Genomic DNA, 21791 nt, shown 5'->3' with positions numbered 1-21791 from the left:
ATCTATATTATACGTTAGTAAATATTTAGTTTTGTATATTGTATGGCTGAGATTTTGAAGCATGAATCCTTTTCTGGATTCACAAGCTGTGCATTATTCCGCCATCTAGTAGTTTGGTTTGGAATTGAAGCTAGCCTGGCCGATGAAGGGTGATACCCTGAAACCGGTCCCAGGATGCTTGCTCCTGGTCCAGGGAAGACCTTGCATGGCAGTTTGGGCTGGACTGTTCCCATGGGGAACAGGGTCAAGACTGATTTGCATATGGCTGGGTCCGAACTGGAATGGCATGGCAAGCAAAAAAACTGATGGATTAAACCCAGATCTGTGACTGGGGGTGAATGTTTGATTTGTTCTGCATTCCGTCCATCATCTCTTGTTTTTGCTTTTGTCGCACCAAGTGGGAAGGGTATGCCCAGACGTGGGTCCCGTGCTTGCTATGCCACCAGATTCAAGCTAGCCTGGCCGATGAAGGGTGATACCCTGAAACCGGTCCCAGGATGCTTGTTTCTGGTCCAGGGAAGACCTTGCCTGGCAGTTCGGGCTGGACTGTTCCCACAGGAACAGGGTCAAAACTGATTTGCATATGGCTGGGTCCAAACTGGAATGGCATGGCAAGCAAAAAAACTGATGGAGTAAACCCAGATCTGTGACTGGGGGTGAATGTTTGATTTCTTCTGCATTCCGTACGTCATCTCTTGTTTTTGCTTTTGTCGCCCCAAGTGGGAAGGATATGCCCAGACGTGGGTCCCATGCTTGCTATGCCACCAGATTCAAGCTAGCCTGACCGATGAAGGGTGATACCCTGAAACAGGTCCCAGGATGCTTGTTTCTGGTCCAGGGAAGACCCAGGGTAGGTCGCTCCCCCTGCCGCTGCAGCTCCTTCAGCTCCTCCAGGTTCCTGAGACCTACCTCGCAGTAAGTACCTCCCAGCCCCTCGCCCTGCCCCGCGCTACTCACCCTCTCTCCTGCTCCTGCTTCTTTTCTTCCTCTCTGTTCTTCCTCCTCGCTCCTCTTCTGTAATCTTCTTCTGTACTCTTCTTTTCCCCGTCTTCTCTCTTCATCTGTGTGCTTCTCAGCCTCTCCTGTCGCCTCTCTTCTTCATCTTCTTCTGTGGTCTTCTGCCTTCTGTTCTTCGTCTTCTATATCTTCTTCTGTGATCTTCTGTCTTCTGCTTCTTCGTCCTCTGTCCTTCATCTTCTGTTCTTCTGTCTTCTGTTCTTCTGCTTTCTTCGTCCTCTGTCTTCTGTTCTTCCCGCGCCTGCCCTCCTGCTCCTGTCTCATCTCCCTCCCTCACTCGCCTCCCCCTCTCTATCACCCCTATCTACCCCGTTGGCTATCTGGCTCCCTCACTCCTCCTATCTACCAATCTACCTATCTCTCTATCTCACTATCTATCTCCCTCACTCACCACCTCCTCCTATCTACCTATTTCTCTATCTCTCCCCCCCTTCCCGCCACCCCCTCTGTTACCTATCTTCCTATCCTCTCACTCTACCTCTCACCCTCACCCACCTCTACAACCCCCTCCCCTATCTTCCCAACCCTACTCTTATCTCTCTCCCTAATCTCCTAAACTTCCTAACACTCACCCCCCTCCACCCTAAAACTCCCCTCCCCCAGCTCTTCTCACTCTACCTGTCCCCCCCTCCCTCCCGCTTTCCCACCGCGACCTCCTGTACGCCCCGCCCCCCAGCTCCCATTCGTCCCCAGCTGACCCCTTCCCCCCCCCCCCCCCCTTTATGGCAGCCGCTGCGCGACAGTGGTAGCGACCCTTGACCCAAGGGTAGGTCGCTCCCCCTGCCGCTGCAGCTCCTCCAGCTCCTCCAGGTTCCTGAGACCTACCTCGCAGTAAGTGTACCCCCCACCTCCCAGCCCCTCGCCCTGCCCCGCGCTACTCACCCTCTCTCCTGCTTCTTTTCTTCCTCTCTGTTCTCCCTCCTCGCTCCTCTTCTGTAATCTTCTTCTGTACTCTTCTTTTCCCCGTCTTCTCTCTTCATCTGTGTGCTTCTCAGCCTCTCCTGTCGCCTCTCTTCTTCTTCATCTTCTTCTGTGGTCTTCTGCCTTCTGTTCTTCGTCTTCTGTATCTTCTTCTGTGATCTTCTGTCTTCTGCTTCTTCGTCCTCTGTCTTCTGTTCTTCATCTTCTGTTCTTCTGTTCTTCTGCTTTCTTCGTCCTCTGTCTTCTGTTCTTCCCGTGCCTGCCCTCCTGCTCCTGTCTCATCTCCCTCCCTCACTTGCCTCCCCCTCTCTATCACCCCTATCTACCCCGTTGGCTATCTGCCTCCCTCACTCCTTCTATCTACCAATCTACCTATCTCTCTATCTCACTATCTATCTCCCTCACTCACTCACCACCTCCTCCTATCTACCTATTTCTCTATCTCTCCACCTATTTCTCTATCTCTCCCCCCCTTCCCGCCACCCCCTCTGTTACCTATCTTCCTATCCTCTCACTCTACCTCTCACCCTCACCCACCTCTACAACCCCCCCTCCCCTATCTTCCCAACCCTACTCCTATCTCTCTCCCTAATCTCCTAAACTTCCTAACACTCACCCCCCTCCACCCTTAAACCCCCCTCCCCCAGCTCTTCTCACTCTACCTGTCCCCCCTCCCTCCCGCTTTCCCGCCGTGACCTCCTGCATGCCCCCGCCCCCCAGCTCCCATTCGCCCCCAGCTGACCCCCCTCCTCCCTGTTATGGCAGCCGCTGTGCAACCGCGCAGCGGGCGCGCCAGAGGCAAGCCCATCTGCGCCCATCCGCGCCTGGCCCGCGCCCAGCACCACGACCCCTGGTCCCCAGCTCTCCCAAACCCCGCTGCTCCGCTACGACCCCACCACCCTCCACGCCCTCAATCCAGGGCACTCCAACACCTGCTTCCAAGCTCACCCCAAACGCACCCATGGACCCCTCGCCTGCACCTCCTGCAAACGCATCTTCCACCACGCAACTACCACGACCACCAGCCCACGCGCCATCAACCACCTCAAGTGCATCCTGGTCAACGCTCAATCTGTCCACAAGCACGCCGTTGAACTCTGGGACCTCCTGGACTCCACAGCACCGGACGTCGCCTTCATCACGGAGACCTGGATGAACGCCTCTTCGGCCCCAGACATCGCCACTGGCATCCCCGAAGGCTACAAGATTTCCAGAAAAGACCGCACCAACCAAGTAGGAGGAGGTATCGTCTTCAAAGACTCCATCAGCGTCACCACCTCCACCGAAGACACCCCTCTCGCCGCTGAACATCTGCATTTTCAGATTCGCACCGACCCCAGGACCACCCTCAGAGGATCCCTCGTCTACCGTCCCCCCGGACCGCGCGCCCCTTTCAGCGACTCCATCGCCGACTTCGTCTCCCCGCACGCCCTCGCCTCGCCGGACTACATCCTCCTAGGCGACCTCAACTTCCATCTGGAACAAAACAACGACCCCAACACCACCGCCCTGCTCGACAACCTCGCCAACCTCGGCCTCAAGCAACTGGTGAACACCGCCACCCACATCGCCGGACACACGCTTGACCCGATCTTCTCCGCCAGCAAACACGTCTTCTTCAGCCACACCTCCGCTCTACACTGGACCGACCACAGCTGTGTCCATTTCACATTCCGACGCGGGACCCACCACCTCCGCACTCAACCCATCCCTCGTCGACAGTGAAACAAAATCCCCGAAGAGCAACTCTTCTCTGCACTCGCTGTCAACCAACCTACCCTCACCACCGACCCCAACGACGCAGCCCTCAGCCTCTCGAACTGGATCTCCAACTGCGCAGACAACCTTGCTCCCCTCAGACGCACGCATCAACAGGCCATCACCAAAAAACCTCTCTGGTTCTCTGACACCCTCAAAGAATCGAAGAAAACATGTCGCTCCCTCGAGAAGGCATGGCACAAGGACCACTCCGCCGACAACATGACCGCCCTCAAAAACGCAACCCGCGAACACCACCACCTGATCCGCGCAGCCAAAAGGAAGTTTTTCACCGACAGACTGGACAAAAACAGCCACAACAGCAGAGAACTTTTCAGCATCGTAAAAGAGTTCTCCAACCCCAACGCCGTCACGCCCTCACAAGACTTGTGCAACTCCCTCGCCACCTTCTTCCATCGCAAGATCAGCGACCTCCACGACAGCTTCGGACACCAGACCCAACCAAGCATCACCGATCCCACACCCCCGGCCATCACCCTCAACGACTGGACCCACATCAACACTGAAGAAACCAAAACCACCATGAACTCTATCCACTCCGGCGCCCCATCGGACCCCTGCCCTCACTTCATCTTCAATAAAGCCGACGACAGCATCGCCCCGCACCTCCAGGCCGTCATCAACTCTTATTTTTCTTCTGCTACCTTCCCCGAAAGCTGGACACATGCCGAAGTCAACACCCTACTAAAGAAACCTACGGCTGACCCTAGCGACCTGAAAAACTTCCGCCAAGGTAATAGAGAAGACCGTCAACAAACAGCTTACCACCTTCCTGGAAGACAACAACCTGCTCGACCCTTCACAAACCGGATTCCGAACCAACCACAGCACTGAAACCGCCCTCATCTCAGTCACAGACGACATCAGAACCCTGATGGACAACGGTGAAACAGTCGCCCTCATCCTCCTCTACCTCTCGGCTGCCTTCGACACCGTCTGTCACCGCACCCTAATAACCCGCCTCCGCTCCACCGGGATCCAAGGCCAGGCCCTGGACTGGATTGCCTCCTTCCTCTCAAACCGATCTCAAAGAGTTTACCTCCCACCGTTTCGCTCAGACCCCACTGAGATCATCTGCGGCGTACCTCAAGGCTCATCGCTCAGCCCGACACTATTCAATGTCTACATGAGCCCCCTCGCCGACATCGTACGCAAGCACAACATCATCATCACCTCCTACGCCGACACCCAACTTATACTCTCCCTCACCAAGGACCCCGCCAGCGCCAAGACCAACCTACAAGAGGGCATGAAGGACATAGCAGATTGGATGAGGCTCAGCCGCCTAAAGCTGAACTCTGACAAAACGGAAGTCCTCATCCTCGGCAACACCCCGTCCGCTTGGGACGACTCCTGGTGGCCCACGGCCCTCGGCACCGCACCGACCCCCTCAGACCACGCCCGCAACCTCGGCTTCATCTTGGACCCTCTTCTCACCATGACCAAGCAAGTCAACGCCGTGTCCTCCGCCTGCTTCCTCACCCTCCGCATGCTCCGCAAGATCTTCCGCTGGATCCCCGCCGACACTAGAAAAACCGTGACCCACGCCCTCGTCACGAGCCGCCTGGACTACGGCAACACCCTCTATGCTGGAACCACTGCTAAACTCCAAAAACGCCTGCAACGCATTCAAAACGCCTCGGCCCGCCTCATCCTCGCCGTACCCCGCAACAGCCACATCTCCGCACAACTGAGACACCTGCATTGGCTCCCAGTCAGCAAAAGGATCACCTTCCGACTTCTCACCCATGCACACAAAGCCCTCCACAACAAGGGACCGGAATACCTCAACCGTCGCCTCAGCTTCTACGCCCCCACCCGTCTCCTCCATTCCTCTGGCCTCGCGCTCACTGCCGTCCCTCGCATCCGCCGCTCCACGGCGGGTGGGAGTTCCTTCTCCTTCCTGGCAGCCAAGACCTGGAACACCCTCCCCACCAGCCTCAGTACCACCCAGGACCACTCCGCATTCCGGAGACTCCTCAAAACCTGGCTTTTCGAGCAGCAGTAACCCCCCCTTCTCCCTAGCGCCTTGAGACCCGCACGGGTGAGTAGCGAGCTTTATAAATGTTAATGATTTGATTTGATTTCTGTTTTACTCTTTTTTTTTTTCTTTTTAATATCTCTCTGGCATAGTCGACCACCATTTAGTGCTAGGTCTGACCCCTGTATGATGTCAGACAGTGCCCGGACGTTTCTCTGTTTCTGTGTGTGGTAGCCTTCTTCAGGTTCTTTTTTCTGCTGTTGGGTCTGGAAGCAAAAGAAGGCACTCCAAAGTTTGTTGGAACAATGCCAAGGAATCCCCCAAAAAGTTGAAGTTTTTTGGAATAAATCGCTGAGCGAGAGACGGAAGGAGTCCGAAAGAGAGTAGCGGACCTTCCCTCTCACACCCAGGTGGGGGATCCCGACAGAATTTGCAGGTGGCTGGAGAACGACATTGCACTCTACAATAGCCTGATAAAGAGGGCAGCTTAAACACATGGTGTGGCTTAAACATATGGTGTGGAGAAGGGGGAATTGTGTTGTCTTCTAGAAACTCTATTGCCATCAAGCAAGGGGAATCTATACCTCCCAGTGCTACCTAGTATACTCGACGAGGGCAAGCAGGCCTTTAAAGAACCAGCTTGATACCCCAATGATATGAAAAAAAAGTATAAACCTGCCTCCAAGGAACCCAAGTGCACCCATGGGAACACAGACTCTATCATTGTCACAACTGCCAGAAGGAGGAGTAATGCACATACCTCCACAGGCCCACGTCCCAAGAAAGAAAGCAAGAGGCTGGACATAGTAGGGAGGAAGATGGAAAGAGAGACTGCGACGCAGTGGCATATAGCGAACTCCGTGCTCTCCTCAACAGATATGGCAACTTCAAGCCAGAATTCAGGCCTCTGTTATAAACAAAAAAAAACTTTCACTGGAGATGATTTGTTTGGTCAAGGAGTAGGCAAGTCCTTACAACAAATTAATAAGGACAACGAGGCAGCAAAGGCAATCGGTGCTCTTCAGTACAGAGGCACTTTCAGAAGGGAAGGAAATACACCCAGAAGGCCCAAAGGAAAGGAATCCTTCCTGACAGGGCAGCAACAGCAACAACAAGCCCAGAGAGGTACACACCAGGCAACAGTGGCAGCATCCTGCAAGACAGCCCTTTTGGGGTAGAGTGAAAGCCAAGGGATAAAACTCCAGAGGAGGAGCAAGCTCCAAGTGACACAAAAATAGCTTTGGGCCCACATGCAACACCTATGGAAGGCAGAGTAGTGCAATAACCACCAGAATGAGCAAAGATCACCACAGACAAATGGGTTTTAAATGTGGTACGCCATGGCTACTGTAAAGAACTGACAAGCCCTTCACCACCAATTCCACCACCAGAAAAAAAAACATGCAATAGAAAGGGTGCCAACAAAGGAGTTGAACAAAGTAAACTACTCACCCTACTTAATGGTGCAAAAACAAGGCCTCACGTTAAGACCAATCCCAGACAAGCAGATTAATTCGCACACAACACTTCAAAACGACAACACTATAAGAGATAATCCTGCTTCTTCACAAGGGGGACTCCATGGCAACCATAGACTTAAATGATGCCTATTTACACATTCCCATGAATCAGGCATACAAAAAGTATTTCAGATTCGTACTCGAGAAGGTACACCACATCAATTCAAGGTCTTGCCCTTTGGCATAAAGTCTGCACCAAGGGGTTTTTACAGGACGCCTGGCAACAGTTGCAGCATTCCTAAGAAGAAAGGAAATCCACATCTACCCTTAACTGAACGACTGGCTAGTGAAGGCAAACATAAGGGAGAAATGTTAAAAGGACATTCAAACAGTGATCGCAACCCTACAAGAGTTGAGGTTCTTTATAAACCACAAGTAACCATCCCCACAACTGGATAAGATTTTCTTAGGAGCAAGACTGGATGCGAAGAAAGCATAAGCGTATCTGACTGAGAAGAAAGTACAGGCAGTCATAGAGCAAGGGAGATTTGCCTACGCTTTTCCACCTATTCCCCAAATACCAAAAGTACTGGAGAAGGCCAGACAACCGGGGACGGATCTCATTCAAATAGCCCCACTGTGGGCCTGACAGACTTGGCATTCAGAACCTACTCACTGTCCAAAGGACAGATGATCAAAATCAAAGACGAGTGGGACCTTCTCACAATGCAGAAGGAGCAAGTGCTCTACCTGAAACCAGCAACACTCAGTCTAGCAGCGTGACGCCTGAATACATAGAATTCATACACACATTTGTCACCGAGAACCGTGGAAATACTAAAGGAGGCAAGAGAACAGACAACAAGGCAGTGCTATACAACAAAAAGTAAAAAGTACCTTCTATGGTGCACAAAGAGCAATGCCTTTGAGACAATATCTAAACAGGAAACACTACTAATCTATCTCAGCGGGATTAACTATTCATCTCTCAAAGTCCACTTGGCAGCAATTGCGGCTTTAAATATTCTCTGATAGCATTTGAAAGAAAATGTATTGCATCTTTAGTTTATGGTAGACAGCCTGTTGAAAATCAAGCTCTGCTTTCATGTATGGTGTCAGTGTTTGACAAATTATGTTAACTTGTATATGGGAAACTGGGTTAATGCTAAGACTCACAAAATGTATATGCAAAGTAAAATATGTGATGGGTTTGTACATTTGCGATTGAGTTGTGTAAAGTGTGTGTGTATATGTGTGTGTGTATATATATATATATATATATATGTATATTTATATTTTCGATGGCATGTGTAGCTGCAGATACACATGCTGTGCATTATCCTGCCATCTAGTGTTGGGCTCGGAGTGTTACAAGTTGTTTTTCTTCGAAGAAGTCTTTTTGAGTCACGGGACTGAGTGACTCCTCCCCTTTCGGCTCCATTGCGCATGGGCGTCGACTCCATCTTAGATTGTTTTCTTTCCGCCATCGAGTTCGGACGTGTTCCTCTTCGCTCCGTATTTCGAATCGGGAAAGTTAGCTTAAGTATAGAAAATTTTACGGTATTGTTATCGCTCGGTACCGTGTTAGTGCATCGGCACCGACATCAAGACTGCTTCGGCGGCCCTTCGAGTCTTCCACTCTTCACCGAGGCCTGGTCGGCCTGACCACACCCGTCGTCCCAGACTAATGGACCGGACCCCCTTCTGTTTCTGTCCTAAGTGTCACGCAAAGTATCCTTGTACAGACCAGCACCGGGTCTGTAATCTGTGTTTGTCACCCAAACACAGAGAGGATACTTGCGAAGCTTGCCGAGCGATGTGATCGAAAAAGACCTTGAGGGATCGACGCGCAAGAAGTCTGCAAATGGAGTTGAAACCGCAAGAACAGCTCGACGTCGAAGAGGAGGAGAGCATCTCCATCCAAGAGACGGACTCGGATGAATCCGAAGGTGAACGACCCTCGACGGTGCAACGAACCATGAGTAAACCTGCCCCGTCCAAAACCCAGGGTCACACCAAAACATTTAAGGCCATGGGGACGCCACCGCCAGCAGGCCATGGCTCAACCCACCGAAAGGAAGGTGACCAAACATCGGCACCGAAACAGGCCAAAGAATTGCCGAAGACTTCCGACTCCGGTCGAGAATCCGGCACCGAACGATTTCGACACCGAGAGTTCTAATCGACCAAACCACGAAAAATCTCCTCGGAACCGAAAAAGACTGTAACAGAAACATCGGTACCGAAAAAAGCGGCCTCAGAGCCGAAAAGAAGCTCTTTTACAGAAGAGCAAGGACTTTCCAGCCAACTCAAGGAAAGACATCGATTTGAGCAAGAGTTAGGTATGGAAGAACCTGACCATACACAACGGAGGTTACACATTCAAAAAGAGACTGGCAAGATACAAACTTTACCTCCACTGAAATCAAAAAGGAAGCTTGCATTTCAGGAGACAGAAATGCAACCTAAGGCAAAAGTGGTTAGAGACAAATCTCCACCACCGATGGTCTCACCACAACCGTCCCCACTGCACTCACCAAAATTGTCACCAGTGGGAACACCTATAATGCAGTCACCCACACATACTGGGATGACACAGGATGATGCTGATGCATGGGACTTATATGATCCACCAGTATCGGATAACAGTCCAGAATGTTATCCAATAAAGCAGTCACCACCAGAAGACAGTACTGCATATAAGCAGGTACTATCCAGGGCAGCTACGTTCCACAACGTAGCAATGCACACAGCCAGTGGAGGATGACTTCCTTTTTAACACTCTGGCATCCACCCACGCTTCCTATCAGAGTCTGCTGATGCTCCCGGGCATGCTCAAGCACGCACAACAGGTCTTCCAGGAGCCTGTAAAGGGAAGAGCTATCACGCCTAGAGTTGAGAAAAAGTACAAACCTCCCCCAACAGATCCTGTGTTCATAACACAGCAACTCACACCGGACTAAGTGGTTGTAGGGGTGGCAAGGAAAAGAGCAAACTCTGTCGTCAGGAGATGCTCCACCACCTGACAAAAAGTAGAAAATTCGACGCTGCAGGGAAGCGAGTGGCATCACAAGCAGCCAATCAATGGCGAATTGCGAATTCACAAGCCCTACTTGCACGCTACGACAGGGCAAACTGGGACGAGATGCAAGACATCATACAGCACTTGCCCAAGGAACACCAAAAACGTGCCCAGCAAGTAGTGGAAGAGGGACAGGACATATCTAATAACCAGATAAGGTCCGCAATAGACTCTGCAGACACAGCGGCACGGACTGTCAACACGCCTGAGACCATTCGCAGACATGCATGGCTGAGAAGTTCTGGATTCAAGCCAAAGATTCAACAAGTGGTGTTAAATATGCTGTTTAATCAACAACAGTTGTTTGGGCCGGAAGTCGATACAGCCATTGAAAAAATGAAAAAAGACACGGACACGGCCAAAGCCATGGGTGCGCTCTATTCCCCACAAGTCAGAGGCACCTTTAGGAAACAACAATTCAGAGGGGGTTTTCGGCAACAAACATATGAGCCTTCCAACTCTCAAACCAGACCCACCTACCAATCACAATACCAAAGGGGAGGGTTTTGTGGTTCCTGTAGAGGACAATTCCCAAAAGGAAGGGGAAAATTCCAACCAACCAAGCCAGACCAAGCAGTGACTTCAATGTCACAACACCCCAACACTTGTCACCAGTGGGGGGAGGCTAACCACATACTACCAAAACTGGACACATATTACGACAGACGCATGGGTCCTATCAATTATCCAACATGGTTATTGCATAGAATTCACAACATTCCCTCCAGATGTGCCACCCAAAACGCACTGACTGTCTCAGCATCACTTAAACCTATTACAAATAGAGGTCCAAGCACTGCTACAAAAACCAGCAATAGAGCTCGTACCCATTCACCAAAAAGGAACAGGCATCTACTCACTATATTTCCTGATTCCAAAAAAAGGACAAAACGTTAAGACTTATCTTAGATCTCAGAACACTGAATCTCTCTTCATCAAATCAGATCATTTCCACATGGTAACACTTCAAGATGTAGTTCCCCTTCTAAAAAAGGAAGAATACATGACAACATTGGATCTCAAGGATGCGTATTTCCACATACCCATCCATCCATCTCACAGAAAATACCTAAGGTTTGTAATGCAAGGCATACACTATCAATTCAAAGTGCTACCGTTCGGAATAACAACAGCCCCCAGAGTATTCACGAAATGCATAGCAGTAGTAGCCGCTCACATAAGGAGACAGCACATGCACGTATACCCATATTTGGACGACTGGCTAATAAAAACCAACACTCAACAACAATGTCTTTTTCACACGCAATGCGTCATAGAAGCTCTACACAAACTAGGGTTCTCTATAAATTACCAAAAATCACATCCACAACCATCCCAAATACAACAATACTTAGGAGCAACACTCAGCACACAAAAAGCAATTGACACTCCAAGTCCACAAAGAGTTCAATCATTCCAAAATGTAAGGTCAAGCATACAACCAAACAAACACTACATGGTAAAGTTTGTAATGAAATTACTAGGCATGATGTCCTCATGCATAGCCATTGTCCCAAATGCAAGATTACACATGCGGCCCTTACAACAGTGCCTAGCAAAACAATGGACACAAGCACAGGGTCAACTTCAAGATCTAGTGTTGATAGACCGCCAAACATACTCCTCGCTTCAATGGTGGAACCCTATAAATTTAAACAAAGGGCGGCCATTTCAAGACCCAGTGCCTCAAGCTATTATCACAACAGATGCTTCCATCGTTGGGTGGGGAGCACACCTAAACAATCACAGCATACAGGGCCAATTGGACAATCAACAAACACTACTTCACATAAATCACTTGGAACTGCTAGCGGTATTTCTAGCATTAAAAGCGTTTCAACCACTAGTAGCCCACAAACACATTCTTGTCAAGACAGACAACATGACAACGATGTACTATCTCAACAAACAAGGGGGGACACACTTGTTGCAACTGTCTCTTAGCACAAAAGATTTGGTATTGGGCAATTCACAACCACATTCGCCTGATAGCACAATACATACCAGGCATTCAGAATCAGTTAGCCGACAATCTCGGTCGAGATCACCAGCAAACTCACGAATGTGAAATACATCCCCAGATCCTACAGGATCACTTCCACCGCTGGGGAACACCAAACATAGACCTATTCGCAACAAAAGAAAACGCAAAATGCCAAAACTTCACGTCCAGGTACCCACACCCTCAGTCCAAGGGCAATGCTCTATGGATCAGCTGGTCAGGGATACCTGCTTACGCTTTTCCCCCTCTCCTACTCATTCCTTATCTGGTCAACAAATTAAGTCAAAACAAACTCAAACTAATACTCATAGCACCAACCTGGGCTCGCCAACCGTGGTACACAACACTGTTGGACTTATCAGTAGTACCCCACATCAAACTACCAAACAGAACAGATCTGTTAACACAACACAAACAACTGGTCAGACACCCAAATCCAGCATCGCTCAATCTAGCAATCTGGCTCCTGAAGTCTCGGAATTCGGACATTTAAATCTTACACAAGAGTGTATGGAGGTCATTAAACAATCCAGAAAACCTACAACAAGACATTGTTACGCAAACAAATGGAAGAGATTCGTTTTCTACTGCCACACTAATCAAATTCAACCACTACATGCCTCCACAGAAGACATTGTAAGCTATTTATTAAACTTACAAAAGTCTAATCTAGCATTCTCTTCCATAGAGATCCATCTCACTGTAATATCTACCTATCTGCAGATTACACATACAACATCACTTTTTAGAATCCCAGTAATTAAAGCATTTATGGAGGGGCTAAAAAGAATTATACCCCCAAGGACACCACCAGTACCTTTGTGGAACCTTAATATTGTATTAACACGACTCGTGGGCCCACCATTCGAACCCATGCATTCTTGTCAAATTCAATATCTGACTTGGAAAGTAGCCTTTCTAATAGCTATCACATCACTTAGAAGAGTGAGTGAAATACAAACATTTACTATTCAAGAACCCTTTATACAAATACATGAACATAAAGTGGTTCTCCGTACAAATCCCAAATTCTTACCAAAGGTCATATCACCATTTCATCTAAACCAAACTGTGGAACTCCCAGTCTTCTTTCGACATCCAGACTCAGTAGCTGAAAGGGCCTTGCATGCATTAGACTAAAAGAGCACTGTTGTATTACATTTACAGAACGAAACAATTTCGTAAAACAAAACAATTGTTTGTAACTTTCCAAAAACCTCATGCAGGTAACCCTATATCCAAACAAGGCATTGCCAGATGGATTGTTAAATGTATTCAAACTTGCTACATTAAAGCAAAAAGAGAATTACCTATTACACCAAGAGCACATTCCACTAGAAAGAAAGGCGCCACAATGGCTTTTCTTGGGATAATACCAATGACAGAAATTTGTAAGGCAGCCACCTGTTCTACGCCACATACATTTACTAAGCATTACTGTGTAGACGTGTTAGCAACACAACAAGCCACAGTAGGACAGGCTGTGTTAAGAACATTATTTCAGACAACTTCAACTCCTACAGGCTAAACCACCGCTTTTTGGGGAGATAACTGCTTAGTAGTCTATGTACAGCATGTGTATCTGCAGCTACACATGCCACCGAACGGAAAATGTCACTTACCCAGTGTACATCTGTTCATGGCATGAGACGCTGCAGATTCACATGCGCCCTCCCCGGTAGCCTGTAGCCGTTTTTAGTTGCATGAGAATTGTAAATATGTAAATAAATATAATTTTAATAGACATTAGATACATACATTACTCCTCCATTGCATGGGCACCTCTAGTATACTCACAACTCCTACCTCACCCTCTGCGGGGACAACAATCTAAGATGGAGTCGACGCCCATGCGCAATGGAGCCGAAAGGGAGGAGTCACTCGGTCCCGTGACTCGAAAAGACTTCTTAGAAGAAAAACAACTTGTAACACTGCGAGCCCAACACTAGATGGCAGGATAATGCACAGCATGTGAATCTGCAGCGTCTCATGCCTGTTCTGCTTTCCCTCTTATCTCATAACCGAGCTTACAGAACCTCTCTGGAATGCACTTCTGAGTTCAAAAAATACATATATTGTTGTTAATTCCCCACCCACAAGTTCCTGAGAGACGAAATTAGTAGATTGGAAGCACACGTTCAAAAGTAGTCGCAGCAATGAAAGCAAAATATATCAAAGTACTTCTCAGTTGCAATCTACACAGCAAATATAGGTGAAGACATTTATTATAGCATAACTTCAAAGCAAAGCATAAAAGTCAAAATTCATCACCGTATGGGCAAGTAGGGCCTATATTCAGCTTCATCTTTCTGGGGTCTGCAAGTTGATGACTCCGGTCAACTGCGAGAAAGAGATTCTCTACCCAAACGGGAGGCAGGCAACTGACGTCAAGTTCCTGTCTGAAGTCAAGCAGAACCTTGGAGAGGGGCCAATTCTCCTTAGCTCACTCGCTCTCAGACTGGATTGCGAGGTAAACACAAAATCTACATGCTCTTATCAGCTAAGGTCTGGTGTGAAGAAAACAGCTTGGTCCATCTTGTGGAAAAACACAGCTTGGTAAAACACAGCTTATCTGCAATGTCTCAACTACAATGTCTAACCCCACGTTAAAGCCAATAGGCAGCTAACCTAAATATCAAATGTAATGTCTAATATCATGTCAAAGCCAAAAGGCACCTGACCTGAATACAGAATGTAATGGCCAATGCCATGTCAAAGCCAATAGGCAGCTAAACTGAATACAACATATAATGTGCTACTGGCGAACATTGAGCAACTAATGTGCGCAGTGGTGAAACACAAAGTCATTGGTCAAACACAATTAATAGCATCACAATGCAATGAACAGATGTACAAGTGACATTTTATATATATATATATATATATATATATATAGAGAGAGAGAGAGAGAGAGAGAGAGAGACTACACAATACATATAGGTATCCTCATGTACACAGCATTATAGATTTATGTTTTAGAAATTAGGTGTTACTACATGGTTTCAAAATTAATAAATTGATGTTTTGCTGCACTTCCATTTGCCTTTGGCAATGAAACTTAATCCCATTCAAAACAGGCGTACAAAATGGAATTTATTTTCTTTTTGGATACACCAAGGGAACATCATGTAAAAGTTTTTTTTCACATTACATGAGATAGAAAGGTTCCTAGAAAAGAATTGCTCCCCCAAGGAAGGCACCAGCCCTGATGTGGAGCTTTAAATACGGTTTTAACACAGTTAATGTCAAAACCATTTGAGCCTATGCATAAAGCAGAACTCCATTATACCACACTAGAGACTGCCTTCCTGATAGAAATCGCATTGCTACAGAGAGTAAGAGAACTTGAGGTGCTAACAATACAGGAACAATACATACAGATTCACAAAGACAAAGTGGTCCTCAGAACAAACCCTCAGTTACTACCTAAGTGGGTGAGCACATTTTAATGTCAATCAAAGCGTTCAGTTAGCAGTGTTTTTTAATAACCCACAGACACAACTGGAAAAAACATTACATACTCTTTTTTTTTTTTTTTAATATATTTTTATTGATTTTTCAAAACAAAAGCCATACATTTCTTGCATATACAGACATTAATAACGATTTGTCATTGGTTACAGTTTGCCATCTGGCTTTCCCGTATTAAGAACGATATATATAACAAAACTCCTAAGAACTTGTGTGCACTACCCGGTATGTTTATTCTGCCCAACACTTCCGAAGTTGCCACCGCATAGGACGAGGCGTTCAATTGCAATGTGGTTCTATTGCCACTGGTGACAGGGGCCCGCATCGCCGCGAGGGCGGGGGGGTCAGAAGAGCGTAGGGAGGGGGGAGGGGGGGGGGCAAGGGGGAGGGGAATGGCACAGTGGAGCGTAGCGCTGGTGACTATTGGTTGAGTGTGCAGGCTTCTTAGTGTTGTGGCATGCATGCATTGGGAGGGGGGGGCTGCTGTGTTATCCAAGTTGGCGAGGCATTAATGATGGATATATTTGCTTCCCCAGATGTGGTGATGACTTTCTGCCGGGGCGTGGGCCCACAGCCTTCCAGGTGGGTGCAGCCGTCTGCGATTCGGGGGGTCTTTCATCGTTTTTGGCTTCTAGTCTGGACACTAAGACGCCCCAGGTCTCGCAGCCCGCCTGTCGCAGTCCCCTAACATTACATACTCTTAATGAAGGAACAATTCAAACATGCTACTCCTCAGTGGGAAAATCTCTGTCCTATCGCCCTAGGGCATAATCAACAAGAAAGAATGGCTCAACTCTAACATTCATGGTAAATTGGTAAATGTTCCCATAGACACTATCTGCGCAACAGCAACATGGGTATCCCCACACACATTCACTAAGATAATTGTGGGGACATACAAATGCATAAGGAAGCTTGGCCTGGACAGAGGTATTGCAGCACCTGTTTGCGAGCTCATCTGCATTTCACCCCAACCAACCCAAGAAAGGGGAAACTGCTACATAATCTAATGAACAGCATGTGAATCCAGAAAAGGATTCGTGCTGCAAAACGAAATGGTTACTTACCAGTAGGATTAGTTTTGCAGCCTGGAAAGGTTTCTGGATTCACATGCAGCCCACCCACCTCCTCAGAAATGAAAACAGTGACAACCAGGTGGGAAAGTGGTCATATAGAAGGATAAAGTGTTCTAAAAAAAACGAAAAAGAAAGAGAGAAAAATAAAAAATGACAAAGAAGAAAAAATAATCTGAAGATGGCTAGCAAGCACAGGAACTTCTGGGGACCCGTCTAATGTCACAGAGGCGACTGACCGAGCACCAAATGGTGGTAGACAATGCCCAAGAGAAAGAAAAGAAAAAAAAAGAAAACAAACAATTCTGGATCCACCACTAGATGGAATAATGCACAACATGTGAATCTAGAAAACTCTTCAGGCTGCAAAACCACTTCTACTGGTAAGTAACCATTTCGTTTTTTTGCACAGTTAGCACAGGATCCATGTATTTATTTACTTTGGTGCCTACGGAAATTACTAGTTCTTCCTACCTTTCTCACTAACCACTATGGCACTGTGTTTTGGAAGGGCAGGGGTATGTGTACTACTTTACAGTTCTGCTGGTTATGCACAATCTTCTCTGGTTTGTCTCCGCACTTGGAGTGACTGGTCTTGTTGAGGCGCAAAGGGCATTTAATACAAAAAGATAAGTAGCCCATTAATAATTGGACATGATTGAGTGCAGTATACATCAGTCATTAAAGTTTTTCTGTAGCCTATTCAAAGAGATTGAGTAGGCTCCGACCCGCTGTGGTATCCAGACCTTCATGTCTTCTTTCTTGAAAAAAAGACTCCATTATTCTAGTAAAGCACGGTCTGGAGGAGATTAAAAACTTGTTGAGCCATTGTAATTTTGGGCAGTGCCCAAGAATGAGAGCTGGAGTGATCTTTAGTGTTAGAAATCATTATGAAACAGTGACAACGTCCTGAATAAACTGACTTTATTGAATTCCACTTCATCCCACGTAACAGACAACCAAGTATAAGAAACCTTCCTATGGCACATTAAAGGAGAAGGAATATCCAGACTTATGACAACACGAGTTAAAGCAGTGATTTATACAAGTAGGCATAAGTCTTAGAACAATATGTGAGTGCTGTATGGTGTACATTGTGCTCTTCTCACCTAGGATGGCTATTGGCTTTCTCCAATGATATGCATTTTTCATATTCATATAAGTTTGCGATCACTGCCCAGCTTACATTCTTCCATACATATATGTCCATATCTCTTGCCACCTGGTCAAAATATGGCAAGTGCCACAATAAGGCCTGTGTTGAATGTGGGATTGGAGATTTAGGGCCAGATCTATCAAAGGGTTTTACCCATTCTGTGTCTATGGGAAAATGTGTTCGTACATATGGCCCTAATTTCCTTGCTCATCTTCCTTCCTGGAAACTAACTTGTGTCTCTGTCCTGGAAAGGACGAAACAGTGACACTCTCCTGGCCTGCAGATTCGACAATGGTAGCGTAGCTCACGAGTCAAGAATTGTTGCTGGCCATACCAGCTGAGGACCCACTGACAGAAACCAGGTGATTGCCCAACCTCAAAGTGGGTGGATGAACCACAGATTTGTCGAGGCAGAAGTACCAGCAAATTGTACTGCAGCTTCTGCTCTGCCAAACTCTAGGTGAACCACATTGTCTTGGTTAACGAGGCTCCATACATTATTATATTTATATGAAGGACATGGCTGCTGCTTCTTATAGGTTGGTACTTTGCATTACCTTATTGTGACCTATTTACTGATCAACCTCCAGCTAAAGTTAATATATGTTTGTTTTCCAGATTGAGGAGTCTGTTCGTTCAATGGTGATGAGGTATGGGAGCAGATTATGGAAACTCCGTGTGCTGCAGGCAGAAGTGAAAATCAATATTCGGTTAACTCCCACTGGAAAAGCCATCCCAATTCGTCTGTTTATTACTAACGAATCTGGATATTATTTGGATATTAGTCTCTACAAGGAAGTGACTGACCCTAGCACTGGACATGTGTGTAATACTAATTTATTTTACTTTGTGCAGTCTGCTAACAACAAGTAAAATGGTGAAATGTATGTAATTTGTAATACACTAGTAATTTTAATAGACAACTTAAGCGGCAATAAACTTGATGCATCAATTTCAGAAAAGGGAGTAGTGCAGTGGGGAATGATTTAATATTGCTGATAGTGCTATTTTAAATAATGGACTTCTTTTTTTCTTTTTGAGTTTCATAATAATACACACAAGTAGAAGGAAGATACAGTGAAATTGAGTTGCAAACTTCCATTGGTTCTCATTGTGCTTTAATGCTTGAAAGAAGGCTCCTTCAGAAAATGTTGCCCCATCTCAGTTATGAATGCGATGCAGTTGATCTACAAATTATTCTTGATTTGACCTTCATATTTTGAAATACCCTGAGGCGTGTCAGATGCCATATTACAGTATTTCTCTTTATGTAGTATAGAAAGTAAAAACAAAAAAACATATTTATGGTTACATGTGATGCCTTGAAAGATCTGATATGACTTTAAAGATCTTGTAAGTGTCCAAAGAACTTCTCAACAGCAGTGGATCAGACAGAATGTCAGTCAGTCTTTAGGGCCTGATTAAGAGTACCGAACCTGCGGTGGCGGTCGGACCGACAGATTATGAATCTGGGGGTTGGACCGCCACAAGACCTTTACAACTGCCAGAATCTTGAATCCCATGGCAGCAGTAGTAGGGGAAGGTGTGATCCATCGCAGCAGTGCTGATGCCGGCACCGCCATGCTGATCACGACCTGCCTTTCTGCTGAGCTTTTGATGGCGGGGACCCCTCCTGTGAAAAGCTCAGTAGAAAGGCAGGGAAGTGGCCCCACACAGGGCCCCAGTGCGATATTGACCATTTGGGCATTGTGGCTGGGGGCACATGACGTGCCCGTCTATGCCTGCACTGGTGGTGCACATTACATGCCATGCACAACATTTTGCGTCTGCGTTGCATGTGGCACTGCACTGCAGCAGCATGTGCTTCAGGCTGACTTTATGAATCGAAGCATGCTGCCGCAGTTCCATTGCTGCAGATTCACTGCCAGCCTGACGGTGTTGTAATATGGTTGACGGGATGGCACTGACTTGATGCCTTTACCCCGACCACCGAAAACGGCATTCCGACGGTCAGACCACCAAACTCCTAATCAGAACTGTAGTCATAATACATGCCATGCTCCATTTCTTTCTCCTGGCATAAATGCCAAGATTATTTCATTCTTCAGCCTCTTACAATTTCCTACTCAGTAAAACACAATAAATGTTAACTGAGTACAAAATAAAGTGTATGAAAAGGTAGTGTTTTCAGGTAAAAAGGGATATTGTGAACCAGAGATAGGGACACTGTTTGGAAATACCTACTGAAGACATTACCATAGGTGAAAATGAGGATAAAAGTCAGTGCAAGGTTTCCATTTGCTGCGTAATAATGCAATCTACGAATTCAGTGGTCAAAATAAGGTTTAGTATCTTTTGTTCCACAATTGTTTGTTAAGAACAGATTAAATTGGTGTTCTTTACTAAATAGTCTTTTTATATTTAATCAGTATTCCTACAGTATGGTAGGTTATTGGGCTGGAAATAAGACAAATGATTCTTTTTTTTCTTCCCTTTGTTTTAGATCATGTTTCACTCCTATGGTGACAGGCATGGACTTATGCATGGAATGTTGATTAATACACCCTATGTCACAAAGGATCTGTTACAGTCAAAGCGGTTTCAAGCACAGACGCTAGGAACCACTTATGTGTATGACTTTCCTGAACTGTTCAGACAGGTAATTCTTTGCTGTAGTTCCGAAAAGTGCACTTTGTCTTTTTCTGTCTTACTATTTTCACCAGTTTGCCTTTTTTGTTTGTTCTGTAGTTTGAATTCACATGAATGTTTCTATAATAATTGCCATTGTAATGGTATTTAATGATTTCTTGGTTTTAGTAAATCTTGTGTCAGCAATGAATAATGTCATTTAGAATACTGGATCAGAAAACTGTGCAGTCAAACTCTCCATTGTAACTTACATAAACAAAATAAACGATTATTGTCGCTGGGCCATTCCAAGTTAATAATTCCACTGTCAAAGACATGATAGGAGTTGAAATGTGACATTTAAGAATGGCTAGCCATATTCCAGTAGGTATGTGACAGGTCACCTGTAGGCTGCTGGCCCTGTATATACTATATCAAAATGAGATATAGTGTGCACAGAGTCCATGGGTTCCCCAGAGGCTTGACAGAGGAAATAATAGATAATACTAATGCTCTATCTGCAGTAGTGTGGTTGAGCAGTTAGGCTTATCAGAGGGCAGTGTTAAGCATTTGTTGTTCACACACAAGCAATAGAAGGAAAAGTCACTCAATGACAACTCCAGACCAATAGGATTTGATATAGAAAAATGTTTTGTTAATTTATTTGTAGAACCACAAGAAATAGTTTTCAGGAAAGTACATAAAAGGTAAGGTACTTTGCATAGTTATAATCAGAACTTTGAAAGGAATCAACAATGTATACAGTTTTCTTTAAAATGGCAAAAAGCTATTTTAAAAAAATGGACACTGCAATTTTCATCAGTTTCAGGGGGAAGAAAAGATTGTACAATTTTACAGGTAAATATTCAATTTACTGCTCCGATCTCCGGGTTTTAGGTAATCCGTCGTTGGGGGTTCAAGTTAGCCCCAAACACCCACCACTAGCAACACGGGGCCGGTCGAGTGCAGAGGTCAAAGGAGAGCCCAGTTAACTTGGGCTCCTATGGAGATAGGGGGGTACTCTGAATCCGGTCAGCCAGCAGGTAAGTACCTGCTACTAGTGGGGGGGGGGGGGGGACAGACCTGGGGGGTTCAAGAGAGGACTGGAGGGGCCCCAAGTAGCCACCAAACACACACCCTCAGGTGCACCAGGGCGTCCGGGTGGATGGGTTTAAACAGGTCTTTGGGTTTTCAATGCAACTCTGAGGGGACCCCTGGGGTCACTTAGAGGCCGCAGGCAAGGTCTGGGGGGTGTCTCGG

The 21791-nt window shown here is 46.6% G+C and overlaps 1 protein-coding gene across 7 annotated transcripts in view; it reads left to right on the top strand.

The window, feature by feature from the left end:
- The window catches only part of ACACB (acetyl-CoA carboxylase beta), a 1528264-nt gene that overhangs the window by 979316 nt on the left and 527157 nt on the right, over positions 1-21791 (top strand). For all 7 annotated transcript variants that reach the window (XM_069214760.1, XM_069214756.1, XM_069214757.1 and 4 more), the window contains 2 exons: positions 18561-18764; positions 20407-20562. In XM_069214760.1, coding sequence (XP_069070861.1) covers positions 18561-18764; positions 20407-20562 — 360 coding nt within the window. The remainder of the gene's footprint in view (positions 1-18560; positions 18765-20406; positions 20563-21791) is intronic.

The sequence above is a fragment of the Pleurodeles waltl genome, chromosome 11 (genome assembly GCF_031143425.1).
Source record: "Pleurodeles waltl isolate 20211129_DDA chromosome 11, aPleWal1.hap1.20221129, whole genome shotgun sequence".
NCBI classification, from domain to species: domain Eukaryota; kingdom Metazoa; phylum Chordata; class Amphibia; order Caudata; family Salamandridae; genus Pleurodeles; species Pleurodeles waltl.
Note: the sequence above shows the minus strand (reverse complement) of the source record. Positions and strands in the feature narration are given on the sequence as shown.